Raw genomic sequence first — 24143 nt, 5'->3', positions numbered from 1 at the left:
CTTAATGTGCATTGCCGCTTATGCTCGTTTGCCCTGCGTAATCGATAGTTCACTCTATAGCGATCGATCAGCTGTTGCTGTTATCGTTATCAGTCCGCCTGCCCACAACTGACGTAACTTTAGCCTCCACTAGCGTGCTAATTTTCGCAATCAGTTATCATTAAATCCCATCCCCCAAAAAATGATTCGGCTTAATGGGATGTTCAGGAGCTGCTCGAGAGTTATGCGCAACCAGGTGCAACTGTTCCACGTGGGAGAGGCCAATATCCTGCCCAGCGAGGTAGACAAGCAGTCCGCCGAATACAAGGTGCATATAAACAGGCTGTATTTATGTTTACACACCTGCTTAAGTCAATGATTGTTTAGGAAAATGCCAGCGAGATGGCCAGGTTGGTAAACGAGCTGCGGAACTTCACCAGCCAGGTGCTTAATGGTGGCGGCCAAAAGGCCATCGAACGACACACCTCACGGGGAAAACTCCTGGCCAGGGAACGTATTAACCTGCTCCTGGATAAAGGATCGCCCTTCCTGGAACTTAGTGCTCTGGCCGGACACGGGTTATACGGCGAAGAGATGGTCAATTCTGGTGGAATCGTCACCGGAGTGGGACGTATTTGTGGGTAGGTCTACTAAATCTAAGTTGATCAAAGTTCTGCATCATAACTTTTAACGCTCACATAGTACATCTAGTCTGTAGAATCCAAGAGCCATAATAACGGCCATAACCATAACCTCCCATTAGGCACAAGAATTTTTAATACATTTTATACGTACAGTAAAAGGATATATTGGGTCGTTGAAAACTATAAATCGAGATCACTAGCCGAGTCGATATTTTTTTTTTTTGTGTGAGTCCCACGGCCATCAGGGCGGGCCGACCCGGTCCCCGCGATCAAGGGGGCCCCGCCAAGGTCCCCTAATTATTTGAAAAAATGAAATACAAATTTTTTCAACACGGTGAGGGGGCCCCCGACTTAAGCCCGCCCCGGGCCTCAAGTGTCCTTAGTCCGCCACTGGTATGGATCGCTTTAAGAACGGCAGAGAGTCAGAATTAGAGATAATAGGATAGAATCTATTATAGTCAGAACATAATACTCTGTAAGGATCATGCAACTCATCGTTACATTGATCAAAAATTAGGGGTGCGTAATTTCTAGTGAATGAAGGTCGAAATCCCTAGTTTGTGCGAATAAAGTTGAAATATAGGTACTCATACATAATGTACGGAATCATTTTAAATTATCAGAAATAATATGAAATTCTTATTATAGAACCGATTGTTTGGTTGTGGCCAACGACGCCACTGTGAAGGGTGGAAGCTACTATCCCATTACCGTTAAGAAGCATTTGCGCGCCCAAGAGATTGCTCAAGAAAACCGCTTACCCTGCATTTACCTTGTGGACTCGGGTGGCGCCAACCTGCCGCGGCAGGCGGATGTCTTTCCAGACAAATTGCACTTCGGACGCATCTTCTATAACCAGGCGAACATGTCGGCCCAGGGAATTCCTCAGATCGCCGTAGTTATGGGCAGCTGCACGGCCGGAGGAGCTTACGTACCAGCAATGGCCGATGAGAGCATCATTGTTAAGAAGCAGGGCACCATATTTCTAGCGGGTCCGCCGCTGGTGAAGGCGGCTACTGGAGAGGAGGTGTCCGCAGAAGATCTGGGAGGAGCAGACCTGCACTGCAAGATTTCTGGGGTCACCGACCACTATGCCGTGGACGACGAACACGCCTTGTATCTAGCCCGGCAGATTGTGAGCAACTTAAACTTGCCCGCCACAAATTCGTACAACGATCATCTGATGCACTCAAGTCAAGCCAATTTCCAGAATGCTACACCGCCGTCTGCCATAGAAGAACCGCGGTACGACGCACGAGAGCTGTACGGCATCGTGGGTCCTAATCTAACCAAAAGCTTTGACATCCGCGACGTGATTGCGCGCATCGTCGACGGAAGCCGCTTTACGGAGTTTAAGAAGCTATATGGTGAGACCTTGGTGTGCGGATTTGCCAAGCTATATGGTCACACAGTCGGAATAGTCGGAAACAATGGAGTCCTTTTCTCGGAGAGCGCACTTAAAGGCGCCCACTTCATTCAGTTGTGCGCACAGCGCAAGATACCGCTCGTTTTCCTGCAAAACATTACTGGTGAGTTGATATGTGAAGTGGCTAGACGTTTTTAATCTGACTATCGATCTATTTAGGTTTCATGGTGGGGCGCGATGCAGAGGCCCATGGTATTGCCAAAAACGGAGCTAAGATGGTCACTGCAGTCGCCTGCGCTAATGTTCCTAAATTCACGGTGATAATCGGGGGATCCTACGGAGCGGGGAATTACGGCATGTGTGGTCGGGCCTATTCGCCTCGTTTCCTATACATGTGGCCAAATTCTCGCATCTCCGTGATGGGCGGAACTCAGGCAGCCAATGTTATGGCTCAGATCACCGAAGATCAACGCAAGCGAGCTGGCAAGGAGTTCAGTGAGGAGGAAGCCCAGAAGTTGAAGGCTCCCATTGTGGAAATGTTCGAGGCGGAGGGCTCGCCCTACTACAGTACGGCTCGTCTGTGGGACGACGGCATCATTGATCCGGCCAACACCCGTCAGATCCTGGGCCTTAGCCTGAAAGCAGCCTTGAACAACGCCGGTCAAAGTACCAAGTTTGGAGTCTTCCGCATGTAAATCCAATTTGCATGCTAGAGAAATGTAATTGAAGAGCATTTACAGGCATTTAATGCCAGCCTTGATTTCGAAACTATTGCATTTATTAGCGTTAAGACAATCATTAACTATGTAATGTACAATTGAGTGTTCATTAGGAACCGGACGTGTTAAATCGTTTTAAGCTTATGAACCAATTTTTAATTTGCTAATATATTTTTTTATTTCCTGTGCAAAAGAACTATTGTTGATGTCAAAATGTTTCAGCGATTTAACAAATACGCAAACGAAAAATAAAAAAAATATTATATTCTGAAAATATGATTTTTAAAATAACGGTAGATGTTGGCAAAAGGTATTGATATCAAAATAATTGCTTGTATTATTATTTAGAATGTTTTTTTGAATACTACCAGTAAGATTAACATAACAGTGATTTTACAAAACCGCCTATATTGCCTATTCCAGTGTTACACTTTTAGTGATGCTAAGTATAAATAGACATTACACTTTTTTTTGAAAACGACACGTTCGGTTGATTAATCAACATTTTCAAAAATAACTGACAGTCCCTGGATACTGCACCGAGCACTATCGTCCATCTCTAGCGACTATCGATAGCCTTCCATGCGGACCTGCGCTGGGCGGCCGATGCATCAGTGTACATTTTACATCCCTAGCGCTTGCTCGTTTAGCAGAAGACTGTCGTCATAGATTTAGTATTTCTTTGTTTAAAGTCAGGAACCATATAGTTATCCCTCGGCCGAAGGAAAGCAACCAACTGATTAGGTGAGTTTAACAGAGGATCGGAGGATTTACCGGATAAATAGGCCTCTGCGTCTGCATTAGTCAATGGGTGTATATCTCTCCGTGTATGTGTGTGAGTGTGCGGCTCCTCGACTTTTTCGCAAAAAAAAAAAGACAAAAAGAAATGGCAAACCTAGAAGTAGCGTCAGCAGAAAAGAAAGTTCATCGGTATGTGGCGACTTAAAATAACTCCGTCGACAACTTCAAGTGCACACTTGGGCCAAATAGCTGTACATCGCGGAGCCTGCGTGCGCTTGTGTGCGTACGTGTGCATTGTATATTTAAATGTCGTCTGCTGCTGCTTCGTTTCCTCCTCCAAAAATAAAATTTCCCATCCTGGTTTCATGCAAGTGTGACTGACTGTCATCTCGGCAAGCGTGTGTACTTGCGTGTATGCTTGCCACAGCCGCAAAAAAAAAGATTCCGCAAAAATTCCCGTGCAGTGTACATATGTAAATCGTGGATGGTGTCCCACCCCTACCCCTTTTCCGATGATCGCAACGTCTGGAAAATCGGTAAAACCATATTCTCTGGGTTAAAGCCACCGTTTCGATGACGTCATTCTTCTATGGCTTATCTGTCAAGCCCCCGCATTTCTTCAGATTGTGCGTGTGTGTGTGAACTGTGCAGTTACCAACAATTCTCAGACTTGTTTTGTTTTCATTTAGCTCAAGTTACTATTTTTATTGGCTTAATTGAAATGGGCCCCGCCGACGCAGCTTTTTGGCCTTCCCGATGTTGCTCTTCTAGAATGCCGCTTTATTTTTATTTTCGGTTCCAACTCAAAAACGCTCACCCACAGTCTCGGGCTGATTTCGCTCATAGTATCGGAATGCTTATTTGTTGCTCAAACAGCTTATTGTTGTTGACACACGCTTCCACCCTGATCAGATTGTTTTAACACTAGGGAATTTGGGATAGAATTGGAAAACTTCGGCTTGGCCACTAATTCCTTGTTTCGCTCTTCTTTTCTGTTTTCTTCCAACTTCCGCTGCACGCGCCCACACCCGCACACATGCACACTGAGTTATTGACAGCCGCAACAAACTACACTGGCCAAAAAACCATCGGCTGGGTCATCCATTCCTTAGTGTCTCGAATCAAAATGTCACACATCAGCGAATTTCGTGGATATAATGAGTTATCAAGCATATGACTCAATAGCACTGTCATGAAAATGGACTGCTCGAAATATAAATCTAAACAGCAACTCCTATTTTTTTTTCTCCCCATCCTATGAGATGCAAGTAAGCATTCGCATTTATGGAAAGGAGGTTTTTTAAAAAGTCACTGATTTAAGAGAGTTGCATGAAAAAAATTAACAAGCAAGCAACAGATCATTCATACACTTTTGTCTAGCTGTGATATTTTATTTAGATTCCAAATGCTAGGAAATTAACCAACCGAAACGGTTTTATAGTCAAAATGAAGATTTGATTTGAAATACAATTTTCCATAGAAAAAGTTATAATGTACGAATTCAGATTTTACTGAAGCATTGAATTTCATTGTCTTATCCGCTATTAGCAAAGACAAAACGCGACTGATAAAAATATACTTAATGTGTGCAATTGGAATGCGTAATTTCTTGAGATCGTAAAGAAAGCATATGATTTCTTTATAGATAACAGTATTCCTCTGTGTACTTGTATTTGGGGCACTGCTATTGTTGTGCCTTCTCTGGCAGGGGGCACTTAAATCAATAAACGAGCAGCAAATCGCTCCGCATTTGAATTAGAGTTCCGCCCTTTCGGGTCAATGCACCGTACACTTGCGCAGCGAAAAGGTGGAGAGTAGTAGTTTTACGTAAACACTGAAAGGCCCACGGCCGATGGGAGTCGATGTATTTATAGGCCGGCTCCGAAATGCAGGCTAATTCTTTATCTAGCTGGCCCACGTTAGATTGCCCATTCTGTATGTTCCTGCTGGCCAGGCTGACATTGATAATGCCAGTGACGCGGTTCATGAGTAATCTCCATCTCGCGTCTCAACGAATCGAAGCGTCGACGCATGGTAGCAGCTAACAGTCCAAGTTCATTGTTCGTCTGTTCCAGTATCCGCGGAGCATTTTCTTTCCACTTGCCAGCCATTTGATCGTCGTTTATGCTCTCGTAAGTGTCGAGATGGGTCTGAGGAGTATTTATCTTCTAAAGTTCCGGATAACTTTGCATGCGATTCTAAAGGATTTATCCATATCGTGAAAACAAAGATACTGCAAACTTTTTTATTGCGGGCACTGGAGACTAAGTATGTTTGGGGGCATGAAATCCAGTAAAAGCAGTAAATATGTGTAACTTTGTTTTTACGAACAGTCGCAGTGCCGTGCCATTATATTCTAAGAGATTTTAAATATACATTTTACATACATACATTTTTAAAAATAACAGTTAAAAAAACAGGCCTTGAGAAGGTTGATGTTCATTAAAGTTTTCAAAGCTACAATAGTTTGTACTAGTCCTAGTAGGTCACAGACGAGCGCAAAACGAAATAAAAGGAAAACAAAAGTAACTTTTGCAGTTCGTTTTAATTTTGCACATTGAGATTTATAAAAAGAAGATTGTTACAGAGGAACGTCGGATAAACACAAATAGTAAGTGCATCGGGAAGATTTTTATGATCATTCCGGGAAGTAAGATAATTAGCTTTTGGTATGGAAAGGCCCATTTGTAGCTCGGACTGTTCGGTTCAGAGCCAACCCGCCAAACTACTTTCAAAGGAACAAATTCTGCAGATTCGTGGAATGAGTGTGCAACGGTAACATGTCCAATAGCAATCATTTGGCGTTCCCGGTTGCCGTTTGCTTTGCTGATGATTATCGTGATCTTGATATTGAGCACGCACATGGGACACGTTTCAATGCACCCCGAGCCAAAACAATTATAATTCGCCGCAATTAAGAGCTGTTCACGGCGGTAGCACTCCCACACGGACTGCATGTGGAGCCGCCACTGTGCAGTTACTAACTAACCAGCCTTTTGCATCTTCGTTTCAGTGCCGCTCAATAAACCAGAGGACAACAAAATCATGGCTGTTAACGTTTACTCCACAAATGTGACGTCAGAGAATCTCTCGCGCCACGACATGCTAGCCTGGGTTAACGATTGCCTCCAGTCGCAATTTTCAAAGATCGAGGAACTCTGCACAGGTAAATGCCCACTGACTCGTCTACGAAGTGCCCAGTGCGATCAACCTACGCTTCCAATTTTAGGTGCCGCTTACTGTCAGTTCATGGACATGTTGTTCCCCAATTCAGTGCCCGTAAAGCGTGTCAAATTTCGTACCAATCTGGAGCACGAGTACATTCAGAACTTCAAGATTTTGCAGGCGGGCTTCAAGAAGATGTCCGTGGATAAGGTATGCCCGCTCGCTTAGATTACTTTCGTATTTTTCGAACCTTTTTTTATTTTGACACACAAATCCACCCAATCCGAAGAATGAAGAGTGGAAATGGGCACGGTACAGTGGAAGCGCTTACAGCGTCGCTATAAGCATATGTCCACTGTACCAATAAACTCTAGTATGTTGTAACTAACTACGATTTCCGTTACAAATGAACTTCACGACTACGCAAACACCGACAACCACAGATCATTCCAGTTGATAAATTGATTAAGGGACGCTTTCAAGACAACTTTGAGTTTCTTCAATGGTTTAAAAAATTCTTCGACGCCAATTATGACGGTCGCGAGTACGACCCCGTGACTCAGCGTGGCGGAGTCAAGTTGGGCAATGGCAACGGACACGGCAGCAACGGAGGCAGTGGCGTGGGCAGCAGCAACAACGATCTCCACCTGATGCACCGGCGGCCATTGCAGCCTCCAGCTTGTAGCGGACGAATGCCAGCACGGGTCATCGCTTCAACTGGTACGGTTCTGTCGAAGCCACGAACTCCGGAGTGAAGGAGCCATTTGTTTGCCATTTCATTTGAGTTGCGAAGAGAACGAACGTGAAGCACGCAGCGGAAACAGGCAACTGGGATGCCGCACAACACTCTATAAAACACTACCAACCCTATTGGCCTTGAGCTGCTGGAGCACCAAGTACTACACAAAACGCACACACATTTAGTCGCATCCAAGCACACAGCACACATGTCGGAGGATCTGTTGTTGTCCCACATCCAACGCACTAACTCTCTTCATCCCCGTACAGTGATGGAAAAAACCCAAATATTTATGTCTATGTACAATAGTCACACACTTATAATGTTTAATACTTGGGCAAATGTGATCAAATTTCCAACTGCAAATTTGTTTACCATTTTTAGTGTACAAGAATTCTGTACTACAAGGTTAAAAAAAATGTTTACATCATATCTGTGGAAGTTGCTATAAAGTCTGCTCATACGATCTCAGTGTTCTTCCGGGTTTTTTTTTTTCTAATTTTCAATCACACGTTCTTAGAGGTTAAATCAGCAGTTGGTATAATCGTGTGCTTATGAGTAAAATTTAATTTAAAATCATTCCGTATCCCTGCAGCATTGCAAAGTTTTAATTTATACACATCTTGTTATCTGGTGCTTTGGCTGGCCAAAGAGTTCTGTTTTCCCAAATTCATAGTGTGTATGTTTATTCTTTGTTTCCATTGCATTTGGATTCACCACACGCTCTCTCACCTGTCTGCATATTTCTCGCTCATTTACTTTTAGATTATACCCATTGACAAATTAATCAAGGGTCGCTTCCAAGACAATTTCGAGTTTTTGCAATGGTTTAAAAAGTTCTTCGACGCCAATTACGATGGCAGGGACTACGATGCCAGCGCGGTGCGCGAGGGAGCCCCAATGGGCTTCGGATCGGGAGCGGGGAAGTCGCTGCCCGGCACGGCGGCCAGCGGCGTGTCCAGCAGCTATCGGCGTGGCCCAACGGCAACGACACGCCCGGCAACGACGTCTACAGTGAAGCCTAGTATGTTGTTATGGTTTGGTACCCCAATTGAATCTTCCTATCGCAATCTCTCCTTTCATTATCGTACGCATTATCCACATGGTCAGACAATTGTACATATCGCATGCCAAGGTCCCATGTAGATTTTGTAAAACTTAAGAAACTAAATGCACATCATCCAAGCTCACACAAAAGCACGAAAGGAAGACACATGCTGTCTGTGCTTCACGTTTGTTGATTTCTTATGGTTCTATATCTGCGGCCTGGATGTTTGCATACTAACCTCGATCGTTTTGCCCATTCAAGCAGTCTCCAAGGTGCTGCCACGCACGAACAACGCAGCCCCTGTGAGCAGAATAACCGCCGGTGCCAACAGCACGGGCACGGTCAAGAAGAACGACGCGAGCAATTCAGTCAACAATCAGCAAATAGAAGAGATGTCAAACCAGGTGGGTCAAGAACAAGAAAATAAGCAAAAAACCGATACTAATATTCAGGATCAGGTCATGGATATGCGCATAAACCTGGAGGGATTGGAAAAGGAGCGCGACTTCTACTTCTCCAAGTTGCGGGATATTGAAATTCTGTAAGTATAGAAGCAAATTTTTTCAACTAAGGACACTACTACTTCCTATTATTGTTTTAGTTGCCAAGAAGCCGATGACGCCGAGGCGCATCCGATCATCCAAAAGATATTGGACATCTTATATGCGACTGAGGTAGGACAAGTCTGTACTCTTTTTTTCACGGCCCTGCAATCGCTTAGACTTATAATTTCTATTTGCAGGATGGATTTGCGCCGCCTGACGATGCACCACCAGAGGACGAGGAGTATTAATTTAAACCAAGAACGAAAACCCACTAAATTCATTTGCTGCATACATATTCAAAACATAAGTCAAGAAGCATGATGAAGGGGACAGAGTTTATTATTTGGACAGAAACCAAGGATTCGTTAAGCAAAAACGAGAAGACTAACAAATGCAGAGTTTTTGATTTCCTAAGCCGCGGCTGACAACAGGAGCGCCACGTAATTAAATAGTTATTCTTCAAACATTTATTTGATACAAAAGCGTCGCTGCTCAAGAGATTTTTTTTTCGATTCAAAATTGTGCCCAAGAAAGTTTTGCTGCTGTTGCCGATGAGTGTGAATAACATCATAAACCATTTAATATATAAATTGTTTGTATTTTAGCGGAATAAACGAAACCAAATCTCACTATCTAATAGAAAGCCAGATTACCCTTTTCAAAATTTTTTGAAAGCTACACAAACTTGTAATCAAGAAAATTTAAAATGCTCAGCTTAAAAAATTTTCTATGATTTAGCTTCGTCCTTTGTATCACATGGTTTACAATTTATATCCTTTTAAACCCATTTATACGTTTTGTATAAGTTGAACTTTTTTGCTAGATGACTTTAGTCGTTTTGAGTGTTGTATGTAGTGGATCACAAGAGCCGAATTTGTCTAATCTTACATTACGTTCAGCAAACGGTATTTTGTACTTTCAATTTATATTTTTAAATAATTGGCTTCATAACAAAAGAATTGTATAAAATAAGTGATTTTTGCTCTCAATTTTTTAAGTTCTATATTTATGTGTAATACAGGCAGAACTCGTTGAAGTTTGAATAAAAGTGAACGTCCTTCTATTTTCTAAACACACCTTTTTGATTCCTGGCTTTCAAATCACAACGCACGGATAAATTACCCCAAGCGGAAACTGTCTACCCTTCATTTGTCTTCTCTAATCATTGTAAATAATTTGTTAACACACCAACCCCACTCACATAATAGTCAAACTCTGTTTTCGACAGACACAAATATGTATGATTATGCTCGCACACCACACCATTTAGGAGCATCAGTGGGGTGTACCACCTACGATCTATAATCTAGATTCTAGAATAAAAACACGTGTTGCTTGATTCAAAATTAATGCATTTCTCATTTTCGCACACGGGCTCAACGAATCCTTAAACTATTTCACGGCGCTCTGGATGTGTGGCTGCTTGTGGGTGCCGTCGCAGAAGGGTCTGTGGGTGGTCTGTTTGCAGTTGCAGAGCCAGTAGTCTCCTGACTTTTCCACTTTGAAACGTATGGGCCTAGAAAACAAAGCGGTACTACTTCGGTACTAGAGCTCTAGCGCAAGCACCTACCTCTGCTTGATCTTCAGGAACTCGTTCTTATGCATTCCATCGCAGAGGGGCTGAGACTTGGACTTGCCGCACAGGCACCAGCTGTAAGTTTTATCTGTTGGGATCGCGAGTTGTGGTTATGTAAATATGTACTTGTTTTCTAGGCACCGGTTTGCTGGGATTTCGGAATAGTACCTTTTTCCAGGTGGATCTTGAAGGGTCGCTTGTCGAAGATCGCTCCGTTCTCCTTTTGCAGAACGGCAGTTTGCTTATCCTCGAGCAAGTTCTTGGGAATTGTGTTGGCTGAGTCCCCCGGTTTTGCGCTGGAACTGTAGCAGGCCTGCACGGAAGTAGTGCCATAAAAACCAAAGGTTTTTTTTCCCAAAGTTATGAGAAGCTTACCTTGAGCAACCAAAACGCCCCCTTGTTTCGCCGTAGTATCAATGACATGTTAACGCTGATTTATTTTGGTTATTTATTTAAGCTGATAATTGCACGGTCAAAAGTATCGATATGTTGTCATCGGTGGTATGATGTCGCATGGTCACACTATTATTTTTACCAGGTTAAAATGGGCTCTTCGGGAGTATTGATAGTTACTGCTTTAATGTACACCTAAATGTTGACTGGATATGTCATTCTGGTAGCAAAAAAAGAAATTAAATTGATGATGTGGAAACTGGCTAGTGCTGCCAGACCGCCCAAGCTAAATGCACAGTGCTGTTAAACGTTCCGGCTAAATGCCTACAGGAGTAACACCTCTCGATGCTCTATCTGCCGTTATCGCTGCCCAAGGTCGCCAATTTGAAATTTGATTTCACAATTCCAGAATCTGTTCAACTGATAAGCGGAGATATGATTCCGATGCACCCAGAAATGTCTCTTTTCGTTTACAGGTATTTTAGCGGCCTATCACAGACATTCATCTGAATGAAAGCTCGTATTGTGCCCCATACTTGACTTAGAATTCTAAATTCCGACCGGCGGGTGCACACGCCGAATTCTCCCAGATAACACGATTTATCAAGCGGCCCCGTTAGACAAACTGATTAGCTCGACTGCCTCGAGATCTTCTACGTAATATACTTTATTTATACAAATACTACATATGCGGGGTGTCTTACGAGCCTCTTCCAATAAAATATTAAGGGAAATGAATGCATCGGTTTACCGAAAACCTCTTTAACATTGCGTAAAACACTTTAAAAAACGCTACATGGAATACCAGACTTTTCATTTGCATTCCAAACCAATAACGCGGAAACCGAGATTTCTGGGACACCCCTGAGCTTGGCTAAAACTCATCGTGGAACGGGTAGTACTTATGCCCCGACATTCCCGAGAAGGGCACCGTGCGCTGCCCGGTGTGATACTGCTCCATGCCGGAAACGTCCTCTGGACTCAGCTCAAAGTCGAAGACACGAAAGTTCTCCTCGATTCGGGCTCTGTTCGATGATTTGGGCAGTGGTACCACGCCCAGCTGGACTAGATAACGCAGGCAGATCTGGGCCGTGGTCCGGCCGTATTTCTTGGCCAGATTCTGGGCATGCTCGTCGTAGAGGAAAGGCGGCCACTGTCGAGCGGGCTGGGGACGTGCCAGGGGGCAGTAGGCGCAAATGACCAGGCCGTGGAGCTTGGCATGTTCCCGAAGCTGGCGCTGCTGGAAGCCTGGGTGGCACTCCACCTGGTTCACCACCGGCCGGATGCGGCAGTTCGCCAGCACTCGCTCCGTCTGGGCGGCGTTAAAGTTGGACAGGCCGATGCTGCGCGTCAGACCGAGGTCCACCAGATTCTCCATTTCGCGCCAGGTATCCAGGTAGTCCACGTCCGTCAGCTCCAGGGTTCCGTGCACGTTGCTGTCGTTGTGGAACTTTTGGCCCACCGGCATGTGCATTAGATAGAGGTCCACGTACTCTAGACCCAGATTGCTCAGGCTCAGGCGACAGGCGCGCTCCACCAGTCCAGTGTCGTGATGGATTCCGCCCAGCTTGGTGGTTACAAAGACCTCCTCTCGAATAACCACTCCCTCAGCGATCTTCTCGGAGATCGCCTGGCCCACCTCTGCCTCGTTCTCGTAGACAAAGGCGGTGTCCAGGTGCCGGTAGCCCACGTCAAGGGCGTGGCGCGTCGAGTGGTATGCGTCCGACTCGAAGGACTTCCATGTGCCCAGGCCCAGGATGGGCATCTCGCGCCCGTTGTTCAGCCGGATGGTGGGAGCCAGATTGGTCATCGTGTCGCTGGCGCTGATAATTAACGCTGTGTAAATTGGACGCTTCTAAGTCTAAACCAGTGCGATTACGTCTTTCTCACGATTCAATCTCTATCTGTTCCAGCTCGTCGAAAGCTTCGCGCACAACTGTTGGCCCGCTCAGCCGGTTTCGATGATTTTGTCACGGCGGTCGAGCAGCTGCTGTGTCATTCGGTGACGTCACGGACAAGGCGCGGATATTCCCAACCAGCGTTGCCATCTCGACTTTTTTCACTAGATCTTGCGTTTTTCAAAAGCTCAATGCGGGTTGTGAATTTTGAAATAACGTCTAGCGTGATTTAAAAGAATATTACATGAAGAATACGCGTAATTTTATCGTTTATAATTTAAATAGATGAATTTATATGCATTATAAAATCATTAAATTCTAGTTGTATGCCAAAGCTGGTGAGATATTCCCCAATTATTGAATCGAGTAACGATCGGCAGTGTTGCCAAGCGGCAAGCGGGAATTATACATAGCAGATCCTTAAGTCATATTGGAATAAAATAAAATCATGTAAACAGTATGGACCAGCTCCAAATAAAAAAATAGCGAAGTAAGGGGCGCTTTATAAGAAATTTAGAAAAACTCAAGGCAGAAGCGTTGGTGGGAAAGTGAGCAGAGGTGAACATCTTCGTTGGAAGATGCCTGTTAGATAAATATTTAAGATTAATACACTTAATTTTCCATTTAGAGTTTGTCGCTGCTCATTTGCAAGGTTATAACATAGGAACTTAAATTACTCTAAGTTCAATTTTAGTTTTTAAGCCTTATAGAAGAAAAATTAATGATTTATTAAATGCCTACAAAATTAAATTACAAATTCCGATGATACAACAGATTGACTTCTAAAACTAATTCCTATTCCATATTGCCCAAACGTATGAAGAGAAGTAAAGCTGATAAATGAAATTGTGATAGTTTTTAATCTTTCGCCCCCTGAATACGAATAAAAAACAAGTAGCAGTCTGCTAACACATAAATCTTTATTCGAATATTAGTTGAGTTCAAAATGTTAGACATTCAAAGTTATATATTGTTACGCTTGGGTTTAACAATTAGGGTTGCTATTGAAATATCTGCTCTGCATTGCACAATTCTCACTTCGGGGTATGGGTTTTTGGTGGTTGAATGCCTAACTGGTAGTACGGCAAATATATTTCTGCTTCTGCTACACATATGCACGCCTGTACCATAATCGATGGATTCATTACTTCTAAGTGGTTGGTGTTGTCTTCTTACTGTGAGCTCTGGGAGCCGTCTCGTCATCCCAAGTTACGAACTATTTATTCTACTTTACTATTTGGTAGGTAAGTAAACTTCGAGATTGTTTTGCGTTAGACATGTAAACATTGATTTGAACATTAAGTGGTTAGAACTAGTTACGGCTCAAACATTTACTGACTGATTACGACTGATTGGCATTAGCTATATCTTGGTAACGGAGGTATATACGTATAGCATGAATAAACTTTTTGGTGCATCCGTGAGTTACCCAATGATGTTGAATTTATGCAAGTGCCTAGGCTATATTTGAAAAATCAAAAGTTCGTATAGTTAAGTTTTGAGATTGTCAAATCGAATCACAAGTGAAATTTGAAATTTTCCCTTTTGGAGTACTTGCATATTTGATATATGTACTATATAGCATGTAAATCGTATTATTGAAAGTGCACAACAATAACAATAGTGGTGGTGTTTTGTTGGTATTATGTCAACATAGCAGTACTAAAAATGTAGGAACATTTTGGATTTGACACTTTGGGAGTTTCCGTTGTGGGAAACGATTTCTTAACACTAAAATGGGTCCTACGGCTAAATTAATGCATCCGCTTGATAAACATTTATAGATAAATGTACTTTTCTTGTGCCATTAGCACCAAAGAGTTGGCTTATTTCGAATATTTCCTCAAAGGATTGTAAGGTTGCGTCGGGTTTAAAACGCCTACACAATAGATACTACCCGTTTCCGTAGTACATGGTGTAGATAAAGTAATTAATGGCTTTTCAACTCTACTTACAAACGGTACCATACTAAAATTGGTGTTGTTTTGCTTGTAAATCAATTCGAAATTTTGACATCTCATTAACTATTATCTAAACAATATTGTTTCGTTTTAATCGGTTCGCTATATTTAGAAAAGTGTTATTGTTTGCATCGATATCGTTTCATTTGCTGTGTTTTTGTTTTAAGGAGAAACCACTGGATTATAGTTAAATATATTGTTGATTTTGATTGGTTTTCATAAAGGAATGTATACGACAATGTATACGAATTAATACGACAATTACGTTCTACGCATCATGGTCAAAGTTTTGGTTACATATAGGAGTGGCGTTTACGTGATAAATCGTTGTTTGAGAGACCTTTACTTGGGAGAGGCGTTGGGTTAGATTGTTAACTACAAGTATGATTAGTGACTGAGGTTTGCTAATAAAGGCGAAAAACGATATAGTCGCATACCCGATCTTGGGATAGTCGGTAAAAATGTATTTACTGTTCACACATACCCCACCATTTCTATGGAGTTCCGACCAATAATTATAATAATAAAGTGTTTAGCTTACTATTAAAAAAACTCAAGTTGTATTGGCTGAACCAAATATAAATCCCACTAATGATCTCGACCTTTTGTTGACGCAGACGGACGTTTGTTCTTTATCTGGGCGAATAATAAATACTTCGTAGGGTACTCAAGGCCCCTCGTACTCTACGGCTAGAGACTCTGGATAAACATACATGTTGTACAGTTGTGTTCGAAAAATAGGTAGTGTCAAAACCACGTCTTCGATAAATACATTGTATACTTGGTAAAGAACCACATAGTTCTACACACATAATTTATTACACTAAAGGAAAGTCCTTCAACAGTTAGAACAATTGATTAACTGCAACTCTCTAATTGTGAGATCTAAAAACGACTATTTTGAGAAGAACTCCCCATTTTTTATTGGGATGTACAGTTGCACGTGTAATAAATAAATATAAATATTTCTCATATTTTTAAGTGTGTATGTACATATGTACATAACTACAACTAATAAGGTCCCTCTCCAGTGTTTAATTATTTGAATGCACTTGCACTTTCTTATCTAACAAAGCATAGAAAACATATATTTTATACAAAATAAAACAAATTGGTATTGTGTAAATAAATATTAATAAATGGTTTCGTATTTTATTTCCTGGTTGCCGCAAAAAGAGGAAGAGGCAATAAGAAAAAAGGATTTAAAAATATAATTAAATTAACTTATCTGCTACGTAGCTTACATGCTAATAACTAGCTTTAATTAGACTGTTAATAGTTGATTTCAGTTTATGGTATATAAAAATATAGATTCCATGCTCTCGGATACGTTGTACCATTTTACAAACTATTCTACCAGCTCGTGCAGGATTTATAGAGTAATGTTTTGTGGGAAATTATGCAGTATAGTTGTCCTTCTTTTGATGTTGCCTCCTATAAATGTTTAGTATCACACGCGTCCAAGTTTTGTTTTTATTCGTTTCGGTTTCCGCGGGGAATTCCTGAATTTCAATTTCTTTTCCATCTTTCGTTTTGTACTAAAGCAAAAAGTTTCTCGTTTGCATTGAAATGCGTTTAGGTTTCAGTTCGTTAGAAGATGAGATAGTTCCTGGTCGGGTCATAGATATAGTACACTGTAGCTTAGGCTAATGCGGATGCGGATGCGGATAAAAGTTTTTACGGACTGTGGTGGCCGTGGCCCAATTGGCTTTTGGAAGGCAACAACAACCCGGCTAAGCTCATAACTGTGCAGCTAATTGTGGTTGATTAACACACACTAGGGTTAGACACTTAATACGTGCTACAGGCTAATCGCATGACAGCTCCACATGGGCTTAGAGCTTCCTGGTGGGCTCCACCTTCTGGGACATGGCGGTGAGTACCCGCTGGTTGTCGATGACGCGGAAGCTGCTAATGTACGACCTGACCTCGCCCTCGCTCTTCGGCGATGGCGGCTCCAGCCCTGTTCCAAATCAAAATCGATTAGCAAATTACTCTTGGAAGATGGGGTGAGCGCCCTTACCCAGACTCCTGGAGCGACAGAAGCGGATGGTGCGCATCGTCTGGGCCATCATGTGCATCTTCTCGAAGTTCACCAGGCCGTCCAGGCTGGTCTTGTTGCCCTCGTGGGCGAAGGTCATGTCCTTCAGCAGGAGGGGCATGAAGGGTATTAGCGGCGGCTGCAGCTTGCCCACGAACACGCGGTACGCTCTGTGGTTGCGACTGGGGTCGATCAGGGCCTCGAACTCCTGGAAGATCTTTCTGAACTTAGACGGAATTTTTTCCCAGGTCTGTTGCAGCCTGGACACTGCCATGTTGGAGAGACCCATTACCACAGCAAAGAAGGCGTTTAGGTTCTGGTACTCCTTGCAGCTGTAACGAGATAAAAGAGTTTACTTCTCCGTCTTTTGCTGGAAAGGGTGTTTTTCTAAATATAACGTTAGTAACTGTTAGTAAAATATGGATCAATAGTTAATATCATCGTCATTCATAGTGTTAGACATACTAAAATAATACCAACAGTGGGTTCCTTTTGATAGTCGCTAAGATCATGATTTTAGGTCGTGAAAATACATATTGTCACTAAACAGTTAGCTTTAACTTACTACGCGGCCAGCTTGATAAACTTCCTGACCAGACCGACACGTTTGCTCAGACTGGGAGTGGACACCAGTTCGGTGACAATCCAGTACTGCACCTCGTTGAACCGGCGGAGGAACACATCCAAGTTGGCAGTGATCTGCGGGTGGGAGTGTAAAATTCAGTCAGCATTAGAGTCATCTAAACGTATGGCCATGGGCTTTGGGCCATCTTCTAGTGGCAAAACTCTGGGCTTACTCAATTTGCAAGCAGATGACAAATGACAGCATTTTGCGGTCAGTGTCTGGCAGAATAATTACCAAAACGAGACTTCTGAGACTTTCGGCAAAGTTTGCCTTCCTACCTTGCCAAAGTGATGCCGTCCGAAGGTGTGGTAAAGCAATTCGTATTCATGGACGGCCCAGAAGAGGTCCCACTCGAACAGGGTGATGTGGTAGGCCAGCTCCTTAGTGCTCAGTATCTCCAGGTCGATGTCCACGCCCTCTGTGGGGCACTCCTGCTCCTGCAGCTGGGTCTGCGGAATGGATGCGGCAAGGATAACATATGGTCATCCAAAATCCAAGATGGCCAACGCTTACCAGGGCATCCAGGTGGTCCTTGACGGAGACGAACAGGCGGCCGTTGAGCGACAAGCCAGTGGGTATGCTGACATCGTTGTCCTTGAACACGGACCGTTCTCCGTTCGACTTCACCTCGACGAGGACAAGATCCTCGGGACCCCGGTTCAGCTGCAGTTTGTCGGCGGCACACGCTTTGATGAGCTCCGCCGTGGTGTGCATGGGGAATCGCAAGGTGCAGTAGGTGTGGTCGGCGCAGTAGACGCGGAAGATGACTTAAAAAGCAGAGTGGAATTTACAATGAGTGATACCATGGAGTTCAATTACTATTGAATGGGCCCTTACTATCATCATCCGGTCGGATGACCGTCTTTGAAGGCGTCGCATTGCCACTGAAGAGGCAGATGGGCTGGCCGTTGGGCGGGAGCTTCCACTTCTGACCGGCGTTCTGGTTGCGGTCCTCCTGGTAGCGCGCCATTTGGGTGAGCACATTATGCACTATGCTGGTCTCCTCGTTCAGGTCCGGATCGGCCTCCACCTCGGCGGCGAGGTCCTCGATAAAGTCGCAAACGCTGGGCTCCTCGAAGGCCGCGTGGCGGACGGCCATTACCCACTTCTGCATGAACTGGATTACGCGCTTCTTGAAGTTGATTATGTACTCCCGATCCTCGGCTGTTTGGGCATCCTCATGGGCATCGCAATGGAAGGTACACGGGGGTTAAGGCGGAAACCAATTTCTTTTGGGATTGTGAAGCGGATTAGGAATAAAATTTGCTGGGTCCTGAAAATCTGTCCGGCGCAACTTCATGCACGATACTATACTGGGTCAGTCGGTCCCAAAGTGGTTTTCCTGTCTTTGGAATCTGGTTATTGATTTCTGTCCCTCATTCTGGCAAACTATATGCTTATTAAACTCATCACGTATTTCGATGCAGATTGTGAGATTAGTTTCAGGCATCATTGACTAGAGCTCTTCGCCCACGGCCCACCTTCCACCTTGACCCCCAACGAAGGTGCTGACCCAAGTCATCACTGTGGCTTTGTTTCGACTGAAGTTGGAAACGGAAGTGTTGCTTGTTAGAATTTTCTGCTACACTCGAGCCCAAAAGCTAGGAATCGGAGTCATGTGTGGCGGCTTTTGTGTTGGGGGCACTTAAACTGTCGCTGTGGAAATTTTGAATTCCCATCCAGGAGAACGTGACTCGGGCGCGAGATGGACGGCATAAAGAGTGCGTTTTTGCAGCTAACTAAGTGCAGCCTGACTGTCGAGGACCTAGCTAAACGGACCTTGGAAACGCTAGGCTGACTACGTGGACTTAAAGAGCTCCAAGGAGGGGATTAAGCTTTGAGACGTGTCTGGAATTGAAAAAGGGAAACCTAAAGGGCTTACAGAATTTTTCGGTGATTTTTGTTGTTTGAAAAGGATATTAATTGGCCAATTCATCAACCAGCTGAACAACAGGCATGAATACGATGTGTGTGAGCAGGAAGTCGTCCAAAAAGGGATCCAGTCCCCCCACGGACTGGCCCAGTCGCGTCTCCAGCAGGTGCTCCAGCATCTTGGCCGGCGTACCCGACATCACCGTATATCTGTGGGAGAGATATTCAAATATATTTTCATTTTAAGGCGAAGGAAAGGTATCTGGCTAATCAACTTAGAAATAAGTTGAAGTTTTAACTAAGGTTGGTAAATAGACGGTATTTATATTTTCTGAAGATTCTAGAAGCATGGCTAAGCAATGCTAACGTCTCGTTACGGCGAACACTGCCGTAACCCATCAAATCAAACTCGTACTTCCAAATTAATTTTGAGGCCCATTAAATATTGAGTGGACACTCACTTAAATGCCGAATGCTGTCCACGTTGCTTTGCCACGCGCTCGAGCACTAAAACATCCTTGCCGTGTTCTTGCAATCTCAGGGTGTTGGCCTCCACATCACGCAGTATCCGGTTGAAGTGTTCCTTGTCCACGCGCAGCAAGTGGCAATTGTTCTCCTTCAGTACGATGGTTGCAGCTCTGCGGGAAGATGGGGTGAGTTCGATGTCTCTAACGATCTACCTTAGGGATGGATGTGTTTCAAGGAATGTTTGAGGAACAGTCTCGGGACTTTCGTCGTGGGAAGCTACACATTCATGTGGTGAAAACGCGTAAATAGCCATAAATATGAGGGGTGGATGCGGTAGATGGTGGAATGCCCACCCCCGCAGAGTTGGAAATATTTTAAATTGGATTTCAGCGGCAGATGCACATGCAGTTGGCAAATAAACTCAATTGATTTATACGGAATTATGGCCTGCATGCTGATATGAGCGCCGTGCACGGCAGCTCGATTTATTATATTTGTTGAAGGCAAACAAGCTCTTTGACTATTTTAATTAAGCCAAAAGCCGAGTGAGAGCTTAAACTAGTTATCCTTTTATTGGGGCATTTAAAACGGAAGTGCACGCATTTGGATTAATAAGCCTGCAGACAAAACGAGTCCTGGCAGTTGAACTTCCTCTGTTCAGCTCCCCACCGGCAAACAATGGAATCGAATTCCATTATTTAACAACTCTTTGATAGTTTCTGCCTTTGACATTCGCTCAAGCGTCAGCTTTGCGAAATGGCTTACAAATTTGACGGGGCCTTGGCAGATACTTTGTTTCAGTTTTGAATTGTTTGCCTTAAAATCGAGGTACTTGTGGTCCGTTATCTTGACCGTGGCACCAAGTGGGCCGTAGTATAGCTTGTTCGGGCCATTGTGGCTATGCGGCCATTGTCAAGTCCGTTGTGCTGTCAGCCCACAAGAAGGTGGGGACCAAAGAAGGGTCCAGCATAGGGAGATTTTCAAAAGTTTTGCTCGGAGAGACGGAACAGTCAGTTAACAATTGCTCAATGGAATCGCCTCTATTGGTGGCCCCTCACTCACCTGGGTGCGTCGTTAATCAAGGCCAGTTTTCCAAAATCATCCCCAGTCTTTAGAGTGGCAACAGTTCCCTTGCCGTGTATCACAACGTCCACCGACCCCTTGAGTAAGATGTACCAGGAGCGTCCTTCGTCGCCTTGATTGAATACTGTTAATGGGTTAAGAGTGTTAAGGGATAAGACTCGTTGTTAGTACATAAAGCTGCGCTGAAGTTGGTGGCTTGGCTGACCCAGTATTGGGCCATAATTAGCCGGGGCTTAATTAAAAAGTTTCCCAACTTCCCCCGTCTTCGAAAATCACAACTCCGCAGCCTGGGAGCTATTTATCCTGACGCCAGATACTCACATATTGTTCCTGCCTGGGCATGAGCCTCGAACACGAAAATCGACGACAGCTCCCGCTTTATGCTGGTCGACAAGTGCGAGAGTGCTGCAATGTGGACCAGTTCCTCGAAAACCAGCTCCAGCTCCTCCGATGTCCGTTCGTGCGAACTGCGAATTAGGGATTATAGGATGTGAAGGGATCTTTGTCATATGGACCATGTAGGGCAAGTCTGATAATGTTTAATGTACCACTCTACATAAAAGCTATTCCCTAAAACTTTAAAGAGGAATTTTAAATATATTTTATGCATGAGTAAAGTACATATTAATATTAAAATATGTTGAGCTATCTTGCATTACTCTGTCAATTCAATATCATTGAAGTATCATTGTAGTAGTAAGTTATACAAATTTAAAGTGTATTAATTTTCTTGGATATGACAATATGGCAGTATAGGAATCTCTCGTTCGGGACTTAATTAGTTTCAAATTTTCCGCATTGTTTTAATTCATCTGGGCATCTGAGTGCGGAAACCATTATGCACAAAAAGTAAATTTCCCACACTGGAAACTTACATGGGAAACGGCAATTGCATTCTTAACAAATTCTTCAGTTCTTGCTTAAATGCACAACTACCAATTGCAATACATCGTTGCATTTTTAATACTTTTATAAGAAAGCCTATACTAAAAATCGTTTCTTTTTTAAGGTAAACCTATTCGCAGTAAACCCTCCTGGACTGGGACCCTCCGTACTTACGGTTTGCGCAATATCATACGCAGAGTGGCGTCCGGTCCGCGCTGGAAGAGCGCGCTCAGCGCCTCGCGAATGTGCTCGTTGGCCGCTCCGAGATCCTCCGCCTGGGGCACGCCCGCTGCCGCCGTGCCGCCCTCCTCGTCGAGGCGAAAGCGGTAGAGGAAGCACTTGTCTTTGAAGGGCTGCTCCTTGTTGACTGCGGGAGGACACCGATTACGAATGGAGCGTGAAAAATCGGGTGGAACTCACCGTGTGCGAGAACTCCTTCCTCGAGGAGCGCCTGCCACATGCCAGCTGCCTGGGCGCGAGTGTGGACGATGGGCGAGAGGTTGACCAACCAGTCGACGAGCTCGGTGCCGGGGGCGCACTTGCGGATTAGCTTGCCGGAGACCTGTTCAGGTGGCATAATTAGCATACCAATGAAGACACCTCCCACTCCCGGCACACTCACCTTTCGATCCTTCAGACAGCTAGAGCTGTCGGCGACGAGTAGTGTGCGTAGGGCCCAGCCCATGCGGTTCATAGCAGGACTCGGCGTCTGGAAATTTCAAACTCTTTCAACTTCCGTTCCCAAAAGTCCATACCAAATGTCAAATGCATAGGAAAGGAGTCACTTCCCCGCGCACGCACCCATGAAAACCACATAAATATTTTGTAATTCCCTTGACGGCCTCTGGAGCAGCAAATTAACTCATTTGTCGTCGTCTATGTCAGGACATTACATTTTCGTTATTTATGTGAGTTCCACGGCGGGCTCCGCTGGCTTCTTTGTGAAGTTGGATCTTACCTCGGTAATGGGCAGCGCTGGGTTTGGGTGGTCGGGGCTGAGGGGTCTCTTTGTGGGCGATGTGGCTGCGGCTGTTGCTTGTACACTCGGTCCAAAACCTGAAGAGGCAGCCATGGTTCAAGATGGTTAAGTAATGTAGCGTTTAATAATTGAACGCAGTCAGTTAGCAAATGATATGAGAATACCGAATTTATGAAAGTTTTCAAAGCAAATAATCGTATTAATGGATTACAAAGCGTGACGACAATATAAAATATGTTTTTCAAATAATAACAAAGCAGATACTCTCGAACCATTAATCACCGAGTACACTCAGTGTTAGTCATGCGAAAGCATTTTGTAGGACCTAATTGGATCTTTTGTCTACATACCGTTCTTCAACTTGCAGTTGGTGAATATGTCATTCATTAACTCCTTGTTTTTCTGCAATGGAAAGCGTAAATAGCCATTAGTAGTGGGTACTTGGGTCTGGTTGCTCTGCGATTCCAATTACGTTGCTCATTTCGAATGCCATCGACTCTGGACGCGTCATCTGCCCACGCTCCAGCTGCCTTCGCCGCTTGACGGCAGCGGAAGTGGCGCCAGCTGTGGCCTTGGTGGCCTTGGAGGCCACGAATGTGGCCCTCGCCTGGTCCTCCCCGCCGCTGTGGCGTCGGTAGCGGAGCAGGAGGACGCCAGGGACCAGCTCACTGCCGGCCACAGTCTGCGTGGACCAGCTCTGCTGGCCGGCTACCATGTGGGAAAAGCTCTGGCCTCTCTATCACTTGGGAGCGGAGTTCAAGCTCGCAGGTAATTGCTGCCAAACGCTTCTCCATGTACTGATAGCGTCAGGAGGTGACAACCACACGAACGCCGCGGTTCGTTGTTTGCAATTACTTATCAGGCACAAGGGTTGCCAAAGCCCCTACATCGTTCATGTTTTAAACAACATGTTTAACCCAATAGAGGCGCCACATGTAGGAAACTACTCTTATAAAAGCTTTTTTTTAAGAAAACTTGAACAACTTTACGAAAGCAATAGTGTTCTTAGTTCGAATACGCTTCAAATATAAAATAATATAAACACATTATTTATAAAAAGTAAACAAATTTATATTATATATTGATCGGACAAATGGAGAGTTTAAGCAAAATTACCGACTTTTTCAAGGTGGTTTTGTAAGTACATATGCTATGCACATCGAGATCTTCGAAAGAACATTTTATATTCAAAACCTTTTTTATTTATTTTTTAATTTCTGTTGATTCTGCTTACATGTCGGTTATTATTATTATTATTATTATTTTTCTGCCCATTAATCCAACATGAAAGTCAAATGTTGTACTCTCGATTCTTCGATTTCCCGCACTTAACGAGTCTCATTAGCTTAAAATGGGTTAAAATCAAAGCCAAAACGCTTGGCAACTCTTCGTTTTCCGCCCATCGATAAGCGACTT

The 24143-nt window shown here is 44.0% G+C and overlaps 5 protein-coding genes across 12 annotated transcripts in view; 2 read left to right on the top strand and 3 right to left on the bottom strand.

Annotated features, from left to right (window-relative positions):
- The first annotated feature begins 84 nt into the window (after positions 1-84).
- Positions 85-2982, top strand: LOC122621893 (probable methylcrotonoyl-CoA carboxylase beta chain, mitochondrial). The gene is made up of 4 exons (XM_043799914.1): positions 85-307; positions 367-620; positions 1272-2152; positions 2209-2982. Exons 1-4 carry the CDS (start codon positions 182-184, stop codon positions 2682-2684), a joined length of 1737 nt encoding a protein of 578 aa, XP_043655849.1. The 5' UTR covers positions 85-181; the 3' UTR covers positions 2685-2982.
- A 313-nt stretch (positions 2983-3295) lies between these two features.
- Positions 3296-10018, top strand: LOC122614384 (microtubule-associated protein RP/EB family member 1). 5 transcript variants are annotated; one of them, XM_043788972.1, is made up of 8 exons: positions 3296-3452; positions 6463-6615; positions 6679-6824; positions 7058-7334; positions 8663-8805; positions 8860-8942; positions 9003-9075; positions 9144-10018. In XM_043788972.1, the coding sequence occupies exons 2-8, from the start codon at positions 6495-6497 to the stop codon at positions 9192-9194; spliced, it is 894 nt and encodes a 297-aa protein (XP_043644907.1). In that variant the 5' UTR covers positions 3296-3452; positions 6463-6494; the 3' UTR covers positions 9195-10018. The 5 variants fall into 5 exon arrangements, with proteins under 5 accessions (XP_043644907.1, XP_043644896.1, XP_043644892.1 ...); XM_043788961.1 differs by lacking the exon at positions 3296-3452 and adding an exon at positions 5903-6060 and having other exon boundaries at positions 8666-8805; XM_043788957.1 differs by lacking the exon at positions 3296-3452 and adding an exon at positions 5903-6060.
- A 263-nt stretch (positions 10019-10281) lies between these two features.
- LOC122614410 (CDGSH iron-sulfur domain-containing protein 3, mitochondrial) lies at positions 10282-11193 on the bottom strand. Its single transcript, XM_043788981.1, has 4 exons — positions 10898-11193; positions 10691-10835; positions 10517-10610; positions 10282-10462 (listed from the first exon to the last, which is right to left on the bottom strand). The coding sequence occupies exons 1-4, from the start codon at positions 10943-10945 to the stop codon at positions 10339-10341; spliced, it is 411 nt and encodes a 136-aa protein (XP_043644916.1). The 5' UTR covers positions 10946-11193; the 3' UTR covers positions 10282-10338.
- A 373-nt stretch (positions 11194-11566) lies between these two features.
- LOC122614373 (aldo-keto reductase family 1 member B1) lies at positions 11567-12906 on the bottom strand. The gene is made up of 2 exons (XM_043788946.1): positions 12795-12906; positions 11567-12738 (listed from the first exon to the last, which is right to left on the bottom strand). Exon 2 carries the CDS (start codon positions 12723-12725, stop codon positions 11790-11792), a length of 936 nt encoding a protein of 311 aa, XP_043644881.1. The 5' UTR covers positions 12726-12738; positions 12795-12906; the 3' UTR covers positions 11567-11789.
- Positions 12907-15969: 3063 nt separating this feature from the next.
- LOC122611896 (rap guanine nucleotide exchange factor 4) overlaps positions 15970-24143 on the bottom strand; it is a 38081-nt gene continuing 29907 nt past the window's right edge. For 3 of the 4 annotated variants that reach the window (XM_043785282.1, XM_043785285.1, XM_043785284.1), the window contains 15 exons: positions 23078-23129; positions 22707-22804; positions 22371-22457; positions 22169-22310; positions 21923-22115; positions 21185-21330; positions 20843-20987; positions 19774-19950; positions 19361-19522; positions 18278-18639; positions 17954-18207; positions 17719-17889; positions 17381-17514; positions 16798-17147; positions 15970-16737 (listed from right to left, as the gene is read on the bottom strand). In XM_043785282.1, the coding sequence (XP_043641217.1) occupies positions 16610-16737; positions 16798-17147; positions 17381-17514; positions 17719-17889; positions 17954-18207; positions 18278-18639; positions 19361-19522; positions 19774-19950; positions 20843-20987; positions 21185-21330; positions 21923-22115; positions 22169-22310; positions 22371-22457; positions 22707-22804; positions 23078-23129 (2601 nt within the window). In that variant the 3' untranslated portion in view covers positions 15970-16609. Of the gene's footprint in view, positions 16738-16797; positions 17148-17380; positions 17515-17718; positions 17890-17953; positions 18208-18277; positions 18640-19360; positions 19523-19773; positions 19951-20842; positions 20988-21184; positions 21331-21922; positions 22116-22168; positions 22311-22370; positions 22458-22706; positions 22805-23077; positions 23130-23199; positions 23554-24143 lie in introns of those variants that run through there. The other variant, XM_043785283.1, reaches the window with a different exon arrangement.

The sequence above is a fragment of the Drosophila teissieri genome, chromosome 2L, assembly GCF_016746235.2.
Source record: "Drosophila teissieri strain GT53w chromosome 2L, Prin_Dtei_1.1, whole genome shotgun sequence".
Classification (NCBI taxonomy): domain Eukaryota; kingdom Metazoa; phylum Arthropoda; class Insecta; order Diptera; family Drosophilidae; genus Drosophila; species Drosophila teissieri.
This window is presented reverse-complemented; position numbering and strand designations above follow the sequence as displayed.

Excerpts from the sequence above, each read along its gene's own strand:
- LOC122621893 (XM_043799914.1), top strand. The coding sequence starts at position 182 with ATGATTCGGCTTAATGGGATGTTCAGGAGCTGCTCGAGAGTTATGCGC. Across the intron at positions 308-366 it reads AGCAGTCCGCCGAATACAAG|GAAAATGCCAGCGAGATGGC; the intron begins GTGCATATAAAC and ends ATGATTGTTTAG. Across the intron at positions 621-1,271 it reads GGAGTGGGACGTATTTGTGG|AACCGATTGTTTGGTTGTGG; the intron begins GTAGGTCTACTA and ends TTCTTATTATAG.
- LOC122614384 (XM_043788957.1), top strand. Across the intron at positions 8,806-8,859 it reads TAGAAGAGATGTCAAACCAG|GTCATGGATATGCGCATAAA; the intron begins GTGGGTCAAGAA and ends ATTCAGGATCAG. Across the intron at positions 8,943-9,002 it reads TTGCGGGATATTGAAATTCT|TTGCCAAGAAGCCGATGACG; the intron begins GTAAGTATAGAA and ends TTATTGTTTTAG.
- LOC122614410 (XM_043788981.1), bottom strand. The coding sequence starts at position 10,945 with ATGTCATTGATACTACGGCGAAACAAGGGGGCGTTTTGGTTGCTCAAG. Across the intron at positions 10,836-10,897 it reads GGGCGTTTTGGTTGCTCAAG|GCCTGCTACAGTTCCAGCGC; the intron begins GTAAGCTTCTCA and ends ACTTCCGTGCAG. Across the intron at positions 10,463-10,516 it reads TTCCTGAAGATCAAGCAGAG|GCCCATACGTTTCAAAGTGG; the intron begins GTAGGTGCTTGC and ends TTTGTTTTCTAG.
- LOC122614373 (XM_043788946.1), bottom strand. The coding sequence starts at position 12,725 with ATGACCAATCTGGCTCCCACCATCCGGCTGAACAACGGGCGCGAGATG.